Below are 9,279 nucleotides of genomic sequence, written 5' to 3'. Positions count from 1 at the left end.
GCAACTCTTCAAGGAGGTATTAACTAATATTTCTTTTATTGAAACAAAATGAAGGACCTCTAAAGTTTATAGAAATTTAATCTCGATGATAGTTCTGCATTTTGAACGCTAACTCTAACATGGATACAAATATAAATATGATATGTACCTAAGAATTGTCAACAAGCAACGACAGATGATAAAAAAGGAGATGGACATATACAAGCACGCACACGCACATGAAATCCCAGAGGATGCACATACACATTTATGCACACACACACACACACACTAGCTGGCACACTCAAGAGTGCTCATTCACACCGGCTGGCCCAGTTACACGTCATACGATCTTCCACTTGTACAAGCGCCCACACTCATCGACGTCCACACACTCACTCCCAAGGCTTTTGTTTATAACTTCAGATAAGCTTAAAATATTCAAGATTGGTGAACTATAAGAAGAGTAAAGTTCTTGGAACACTTTATATAGACTTTTCCCGAATTTGGTTTCCATGTCATAACCTTAGAAAGCCTCTTTTGATCGCCTTCAACTTTTGAACACTGGTGGATCCTACTAAGAAAACAGTTGTTATTGTAAATTTACTTTTCTTTCGAAATACTATGGTACTGTTTTCATTCAAAAGCTGGAGTTTGTCTCCTCTAAATGACATCAATCTGTAATAGTTGCTGCATCAATAATGATGATCTGTAATGGCTGAAACGTTTTAGGGTTTAGGCAAAGTGCAAATTTCTTAAATTTGCTAATGTAGCTCATGAACTTGTAATTGTTGGATTATGTGTAACTGAAAAATTCATCTTTTGGTCGGCTTCAAACTTTGAGTGCCGATGTGTTTTTCTTAAAGAACGCTTCGCCTTGATTTTGGGTTTTGTGTAACTTGTAGTTTTTCTGCTAAAGAAACTAATTTCTGAACAATAAATGGAAAACGTCTATGGTGATCGGCTTTAAACTCTAAATGCTGATGAATCTTACCTAGAGAAAACCTAGGATTGATTTTGGTTTGTGTAGGTGCCACTATCCTATTTATCACGTAGAAATTGGGAAAACGGAAACAAGAGTTCATGTGATTATTTATGAATATCTCATCCGATTAGCTTCAGTACTTCAAATAACCTGACAGTGCTACTTTTGAGCGGCTTCAAATTTATCTCTGTGAGATACCTAGAGAATGCCTTGTCAGATCGGCTTTAAATTATCTTACTTGAATGTTTTATTTTGAATGAGTTTTGGGCTTAATAGGTGCTAGTTTGCCATTTTATTGAAGTAATTAGGTATCCCCGAAGAGACTCTATAAGAGGTCTCAGACAATATTATGATGTTTAGCGAGGACAAACTTCATCTGCTCCGTGATGGAAGAATTGAGGAAATAAAGACTGTAACAGAGTACAAGACAAACTCATTTTATTAGAATGAGTCTCATGTGCGAGAGTTAGGAGTAATGATGTCAGAAGTTCTCATCTTCAAGGATCACAACAATGTTGCCGGTGCTACTGTATGGAGAAATGACAGACTGGCTAAATAGAACAAGAGAAGCTGAGCCAATGAGATACTCTTCAGGTCACTTGTTCTATCCAGGCTATAATACTGCTGTAGAATAACAGTTCCTTACATGGCACGCGAGACTGCAGAGCTGGAAAAAGTACAGAGAAATTTCACTTCCGTATACACTCAGTCAAACATTTGAACTCCTTTAAAAATAATGATTGTGATCATAGCCATATTCTCCTGTGTATATTACACATGTATTTTGTTTATTTTCCAGGGGATCTAAAATTATTTCGTAATATTTTGACAGCTACGGTAGGCAGGAGCGCATACCTATACCAGTGTTTTTGGGGTAGGAATGTATACGGACTTGTACACAGACACAAAGTATATTGGTAAGGTAGCAAGGGATAGGGATATATACAAACACTCGTAAACCATACTGGGCGAGGTAGTACTGATGATGAGGATGGAAAGGTTGTGAAAGATGTACATATTCCTGTACAAGTGTTGGTGTGGTGTGAAAGGATGTGGATGATATATTCACATCCACATATTCAAGTGCTGGTGGTGTATGAAGGGATGGTTTGTCATGAGAGGCGCCACAGCCTCCGCCCACCACGATTGCCAGATTTTTTAACCAGAAATAGGGTACAGTGTTCACCAAATTATCTTATATTTGAAGTTAGATTTGTGTGTTGAATATCATGGACAGTTTTTTCACAGATTGATAGTAGGTAAGAGTACAAAAAAAGATCAAGTTGAAACTAAAATTTCTTTTATAATTTTATTTATTAAAGCTCACAATCAGCATAAGTTAGCAAGAAATGTAGCAATGCATGACTTCGAGCTCAACTGATCAGACATAAAGATCAAGTTTCAGTGAAAAGTATCAACCTATATTTGTTGTTTGTTAAGTACTGAGAGCGTTGTTCCACACGCAAGACATATTTACATACTCAATTTTATTAAATGAAGTGCAACTTGACTAAATGATTCCAATATGAAACAATTGAAGGTTATGTCTCATTCTGCAGGTAACTCGATACTTAGCGAGAAAGACATTGAAGTGTTTATTTCAATACTCTCCACACATTTGTCTGAGTTTTGACTAAACTTTAAGTCGTAAAATTTGTACTACAACCATTTCTTAATTTCTGTTTATTGATGCTAACCGTTCCCAATAGTAGGAGTGATATTCATTATTTAACTGCAAAGTGATTCATTGTGGATCACTCGAATACTGTTAACATTGCACATGATTATTATTTTGCATAAATATTCGATCATTTAGGAATTATATAGTAATCAATAACACAGAAAAAGTAAGAGCGGCGGACTAATCATTTACCCACAGCCCTGTGGCCGCCACTTGTCTGTTAGTGTCAGTGTGGAGGTTGATACTGGCAAACAAATCGCCGCTGTGATGAGCAGCTACGGTCGTTCATCATCGGGTGTTTTTTCATCCACATGTCGACACAGTGTTCTTTACCACCATTGTTGTTGGGTTCTCCTGGGGACCAGTTACTGGAGTCCATAGTACGGCCGTCCAGCCACCTCCATTCACCCTCCTCATGGAAATACTTAGCGCCAACGAACACTTCTAAAGGAGGCTCTTCTTTCCCTGTATTGCATGGATCAGAAAGATGTACAACAGATATATAGGGTTATAAATAAATATTTGCTTGAAACTTTGTTCAGTAATTTATGTCGAAAGGATATAAAAAATATAATGAGAGTAATAGAGCAATGGAAAGGGATACAAGAATTTTTTTTTCTCAACAAGTCGGCCGTCTCCCACCGAGGCAGGGTGACCCAAAGAGAAAGAAAATCCCCAAAAAGAAAATACTTTCATCATCATTCAACACTTTCACCTCACTCACACATAATCACTGTTTTTGCAGAGGTGCCCAGAATACAACAGTTTAGAAGTATATACGTATGAAAATACATAATATATCTCTCCAAACTGCCAATATCCCAAACCCCTCCTTTAGAATGCAGGCATTGTACTTCCCATTTCCAGGACTCAAGTCCGGTTATATAAAATAACCGGTTTCCCTGAATCCCTTCACAAAATATTACCCTGCTCACATTCCAACAGATCGTCAGGCTCCTTTAGCTCTAACTCTATTAGAAACCCCTGACCTAATCCCATTTATTCCTCTCCACTGAAACTCACCCACCCCCTTCAGCTTTGTTTCACTTAAAGCCAGGACATCCAGCTTCTTCTCATTCATAACATCCACAATTATCTCTTTCTTATCATTTGCACAACATCCACGCACATTCAAACTTCCCACTTTGACAATTTTCTTCTTCTTATTCTTTTTAGTAATTTTTACAGGAAAAGGGGTTACTAGCCCATTGTTCCCGGCATTTTAGTTGATTTTTACAACACGCATGGCTTACGGAGGAAAGATTCTTATTCCACTTCCCCATGGATATAAAAGGAAAAGTAATTAGAACAAGAATTACGATAAAATCAAAGAAAACTCAGATGAGTGTGTATAAATAAACGTGTACATGTATGTTTAGTGTGACCTAAGTGTAAGTAGAAGTAGCAAGACGTACCTGTAATCTTGCATATTTATGAGACAGACAAAAGACACCAGCAATCCTACCATCATGTAAAACAATTTAGGCTTTCGTTGTACACTCACTTGGCAGGACGGTAGTACCTCCCGGGTGGTTGCTGTCTACCAACCTACTACCTATTAGTATTAAGTAATAAAACGGCTCGAAATTAAAATAAATCCACCTTTAGTCTATTTTACAGTTATGCCATATGTACTGGAAACGGCCAATTCTCATTTTAATAAACCCATTCCTCAACCAAGACCAATGGCAAAATCAGCCTTGCAGACATTTCAGACACTAAATAAACACTTTATTGACAAACCTGTTTTTTCTATAATGAATGCCTTGAGAGCATATAGGTGTCTAGGAGTAGCCAAATCTCCAGTCATTCCCTGGCAGGTCAGACGTGCCTCACTCCAGTTCAGTTCGTATGCACTCAGGTAGAAGCACTCATCCAGTACCTTGGTGTAAGGGTAAGGGCAGTACCCACCTGCAAGAATCAAAACTCGACAGAAACATTGAGAAAAGTACTTGAGTTACCATTACATAATATCCAATACGTGATTATACTCTGTTTTTATTGCATCACACGTGAGTGAAGCATTTGAACCGTGTAATGACCTTGCATTGTTTCCAGCAGCATAAGTAAAGGCACAAGTCCTAGCCTTCATAAAACAGGGTATTTTATTGTTAGGTATCCCTCAGAAGAGGATAACTAGAGTATTTGTTGGATTTTGTCCCTTTTCAATATGTGTTTCCTTCCTCTTCCAAAGATTCCATACAATAATGTTATAACGCATTTTCTGGCTTCACACCAGAAAGTTTGATTCGGTACCGAACTATGTTGTTATGTTGGAGCTAATTTGCCAGTTTTGTAGATTAAACTGTGATTTTTTTTGTTTTGTTTTGCGCACTATACTGGAGAGCTCTTTTGAAACACCTTAAAATCTCAACAGTGTTTTATTGGATTTAATAAATGATTCAGATAGATTGTATGCTGCATACGTGTGTGCCAGAAAATTTTATTGAACAAACATTTATAAGCCTTAAGAAAGTTTCGATTTTTTTTTTTTTTTGTGCCAGTTTTTCAATTTTACGAAACAATGGGGTTATCGTACTTTCCTTTCTGGTAGAATAAGAAACTATTTTATCAAACTAAAACATTAGAGTATACGTCAACACTTGGTGCAGAAAATATTGTAGATATCAAAACCCTAGGTTCATTAATGCAGATTAGAGAGCATTAAAAACCGAGTATAACTACGTAGAGTGAAGTTCGGCTTAATCAGAGGAAAGATAGACTTAGCAGAGAGATCACTGAATTAGAGCAAAAACTTAGGATGTCATACCTCACAGAAGAAGTACAAAGGGAACAAAAGGCCATACAGGATATTGCAAGGAACCCAAAATATTTCTGTTCCTACGCAAACTCCAAGCTAAGAACTACCTGTAGAATTGGACCACTACTGAGAGGAGACTCGTATACTGACGATGAACAGGAAATGAGTGAAATCCTAAAAGAGCAGTATGAGTCGGTGTTCAGCAACCCACTAAATGACAGCAAGGTAGAAAATGCAGAAATATTTTTCACTCCAGAAGAAGGCCGCACAGACCAACTAACTGACATTAGTACAAATCCCATAGATTTCGAAAAAGAAATGGAAAACATGCCCACTCAGTCAGCACCGGGACCAGATTCATGGAATGCTCTATTTATAAAGAAGTGCAAAGTACCACTAGCACGAGCCCTAAGTATTCTTTGGAGAAAGAGCTTAGATCTAGGTGAAATACCGGAGGCCTTAAAGAGTGCAGACATGACTCCTTTGCACAAGGGAGGCAGTGGAGCACCTAACCTCTCACATCATAAAAATCTTCGAAAGAGAGATGAGACGGCAGGTCACAAATTTCATGGACCAGCACAACCAACATAACCCGAACCAGCATGGTTTTAGAGCAGGACGATCATGTCTGTCACAGCTGCTGAACCATTATGACAATTACGGAGGCACTGGAAGACGACCAAAACGCAGATGTGATTTACACAGATTTTGCAAAGGCGAGTGATAGCGCACAAAATGAAGGCCATGGGCATTACCGGGAAGGTAGGCAGATGGATTTTCGGTTTCCTAACACACAGAACACAAAAAGTAGTAGTGAACAGGGCAAGATCCAGCATCAGCGAGGTCAAAAGCTCAGTGCCCCAAGGTACTGTCCTAGCACCTCTGCTGTTCCTCATCCTCATAGCAGACATAGACAAAAACACCCGGCACACTTTTGTATCATCATTTGCAGATGACACTAAAATAAGCATGAAAGTCAGTACGGTAGAGGACACTGAAAAAGTACAGGAAGACATAAACAGGGTTTTCCAGTGGGGAGTGGAAAACAATATGACGTTCAATGGTGATTAGTTCCAGCTGCTTAGGTACAGAAAGAATGAAAAACTAAAAAAGAGCAATATATACAAAACTCAAGAGGGTCACCAAATAGAACTTAAGGAACACGTAAAAGACCTAGGAATAATTATGTCAGCGGACCTTTCTTTTAAAGACCATAACATGACAAAGATCACGACAGCCAGGAAGATGACTGGGTGGGTATTGAGAATTTTCAAAACAAGGGAAACAATGCCGATGGTGACACTCTTCAAATCGCTAGTGCTCCCTCACTTAGAATATTGCTCAGTGCTGACGGCCCCGTTCAGGGCAGGAGAAATATCGGAGCTGGAACTAATACAGAGATCGTTTACTGCTCACATTCAGCCAGTAAAGCACCTAAACTACTGGGAACGCCAGCAAGTCTTGAACATGTACTCATTGAAGCAGAGGAGAGAGAGGTACATGATAATATATACCTGGAAGGTACTCGAGGGCTTGGTCCCAAATCTGCACACTGGAGTGAGAGATGTGGTAGGAAGTGTAAAATAAACCCAGTGAGGAGCAGGGGTGCGGTGGGGACAATAAGGGAACACTGTATCAACATCCGGGGTCCCAGACTTTTCAACATCTTACCAGAAGATATCAGAAACACTGCTGGAACAAGTGTTGAAGCCTTCAAGAGGAAACTAGACAAGTATCTTCACCAGGTGCCAGATCAATCAGGCTGTGATGGATATGTGGGGCAGCGGGCCTCCAGCAGCAACAGCCTGGTTGACCAGGCGAGCACTAGACGAGCCTGGCCTATGGCCGGGCTCAGAAAGTAGATATACTCTCGAAATTTTTCAAAGGTATAAAGGTAAAGGTGTGTGTGTGTGTATGTGTGTGTGTGTGTGTGTGTGTGTGTGTGTGTGTGTGTGTGTGTGTGTGTGTGTGTGTGTGTGTGTGTGTGTGTGTACATATGTATATATACTTTGTAAAAGCTGTAGTAATAAAGAATAACAAGGCAGAGTACTGTGACTGGAACAATATACAAATAACCCGCACTGCGAGTTAATGGTCCAAGTCCGACCGAAATGTTGTCATAAGTTTCTGCAATGTGCGGGTTATTTTTGTGCTCCAGTAACAAAGTTGACCTGGCAGTATACCGACTAAATACCTTGATAGAACGAAGAGAGGTGGTGTTGTGTGGCATTGAGTAGTTCCACAAAGACCTCAGCTTGGTGCGACAACGCTAACTGTGACAAGATCACAGCAGATTCTAACTCCTGCTGAGTCGACGTTTTCAGTGTAGGTTTAGCGACCGCCGTGGCGAACAGAAGAAACACGTACATAGTGACGGTATTGGTGATTCCCATACTAGATGGTGCCTCGACATACACCTTGCACCTCTTAGTTTTGTCAGAGAGTATTACTAATAGTTTTCAGATGTGTGGGGGAGGGACACCTGTAGTCCTCACTTGTATGGCAGAGGGACGCGTGCAACTCCCAGTTGCGTGCGAGTGTCTTGCAGCTCTCAGTTGTTTGAGAGACGTACGGTTGCAGCTCTCAGTTGTTTGAGAGACGTACGGTTGCAGCTCTCAGTTTTGTGGAAGGGGGATGATTGCAGCTCTCACTGGTGTAAGATTAATACTTGTGGCTCTCGGCTACAGGTAGAAGAGTGAGGCTGGAAAGTGTTGTGATATTGTTATATGCAAGAGCTGCTGGGGGGTTCTCCTGCTGTGGAGAATTTTACCCAGAAAAGACAGACGGATGGAAGTGAAACTGAACATGTCATAAAGCTGGACAAATTTCGCAGTTTAATCTCTATATTTTTTTTCGTGCCATATTTCATGGTAGCTTCATGACATCGTTCTAATTTCAGTTTTATTTAGTAATATACCATGAAATACCAAAAAATACCAAGTGTTTCTTCTTTAACCGACGAGAAAATAAAAGCATTTAAAAGCACAAGAAATTCGGCATAGTCTGCGTTAGCATGAAGGTTCCTGATACTCGATACATTCATTAACACACTTATTTATTGTTTTAATATTGTTACGTTTACTTGACACCCACCAGCATCGGGTATATTTCTTATCTTTGTTACTAGAGACAAAAATAACTTGCCTAAGAGCAAAGTGAGAAGAGCTAATGTTGAATAATCTTGTTAGCAAGGAGTAAACTGAAGGAAGAGGTGAAAATCAGTAATAAAAACCTTAAGACGGATGAGTTTCGCACTATCAGCCTAGACTAACGGAGTTGCTGTGTTGATGCTCCATGACACCTGACATCATTCCCCCTTTCCCTTCTCTCTTTTGTCTCCCTCTGTGTTGTTGAAGATATCTTCATGAATTCCATTTTTTCCTGTTGATGAGAAAGGCCATCCTGAGATATGATAATTCCCAAGTAATAATAAATCCAGCTATTCAAGAACGAAGCTTTTGAAGCTCCCGTAGATGCTGAATCTATAATGGAATACCTGACGTTATCCTCATATTGTTATACTTAAGTCTCAAATCTCAGACTGATAGATTTCAACACGATATATGAAACCCATCATGTATGATGCAATATGACAGGTAAACATAGCTAGCTTTTGTTCCCACTATGTAATTATCATTTAGAAATTTGCTTGTGTATCCATTTTTATTTAATAAAAACATCAAATTCCTCTCCACCATGGAAAAGCTAATTACGGCTCTTGGAAAACATGGATGGATTGTCTGGCTCACGGTTGAGTATACCAGGTTAGTAAAAAGTTTAGTTTTTCAACATTTTATATATTTTTTAATAGATTTACCTGACTTTTACTTATTTACTTTAACCATAACACCCAAGCAATTAGATGTTGATTTA

The 9,279-nt window shown here is 39.2% G+C and overlaps 1 protein-coding gene across 1 annotated transcript; it reads right to left on the bottom strand.

Annotated features, from left to right (window-relative positions):
* Positions 1 to 2,259: 2,259 nt before the first annotated feature.
* On the bottom strand, positions 2,260 to 8,122 carry LOC128687884 (perlucin). Its single transcript, XM_053775452.2, has 3 exons — positions 7,601 to 8,122; positions 4,389 to 4,556; positions 2,260 to 3,110 (listed from the first exon to the last, which is right to left on the bottom strand). The coding sequence occupies exons 1-3, from the start codon at positions 7,797 to 7,799 to the stop codon at positions 2,872 to 2,874; spliced, it is 606 nt and encodes a 201-aa protein (XP_053631427.2). The 5' UTR covers positions 7,800 to 8,122; the 3' UTR covers positions 2,260 to 2,871.
* Between the last annotated feature and the right edge of the window lie 1,157 nt (positions 8,123 to 9,279).

The sequence above is a fragment of the Cherax quadricarinatus genome, chromosome 10, assembly GCF_038502225.1.
Source record: "Cherax quadricarinatus isolate ZL_2023a chromosome 10, ASM3850222v1, whole genome shotgun sequence".
In the NCBI taxonomy this organism is placed as follows: Eukaryota; Metazoa; Arthropoda; class Malacostraca; order Decapoda; family Parastacidae; genus Cherax; species Cherax quadricarinatus.
The sequence above is the reverse complement of the archived record's forward strand: the minus strand, read 5'-3'. Positions and strand labels throughout refer to the sequence as shown.

What these genes read in the sequence shown, in the direction of transcription:
- LOC128687884 (XM_053775452.2), bottom strand. Translation starts at nt 7,799, where the DNA reads ATGGGAATCACCAATACCGTCACTATGTACGTGTTTCTTCTGTTCGCC. An exon ending in CCTCTCTTCGTTCTATCAAG is followed by an intron (nt 4,557 to 7,600) that starts GTATTTAGTCGG and finishes TGATTCTTGCAG; the next exon opens with GTGGGTACTGCCCTTACCCT. An exon ending in ATTCATTATAGAAAAAACAG is followed by an intron (nt 3,111 to 4,388) that starts GTTTGTCAATAA and finishes CATGCAATACAG; the next exon opens with GGAAAGAAGAGCCTCCTTTA.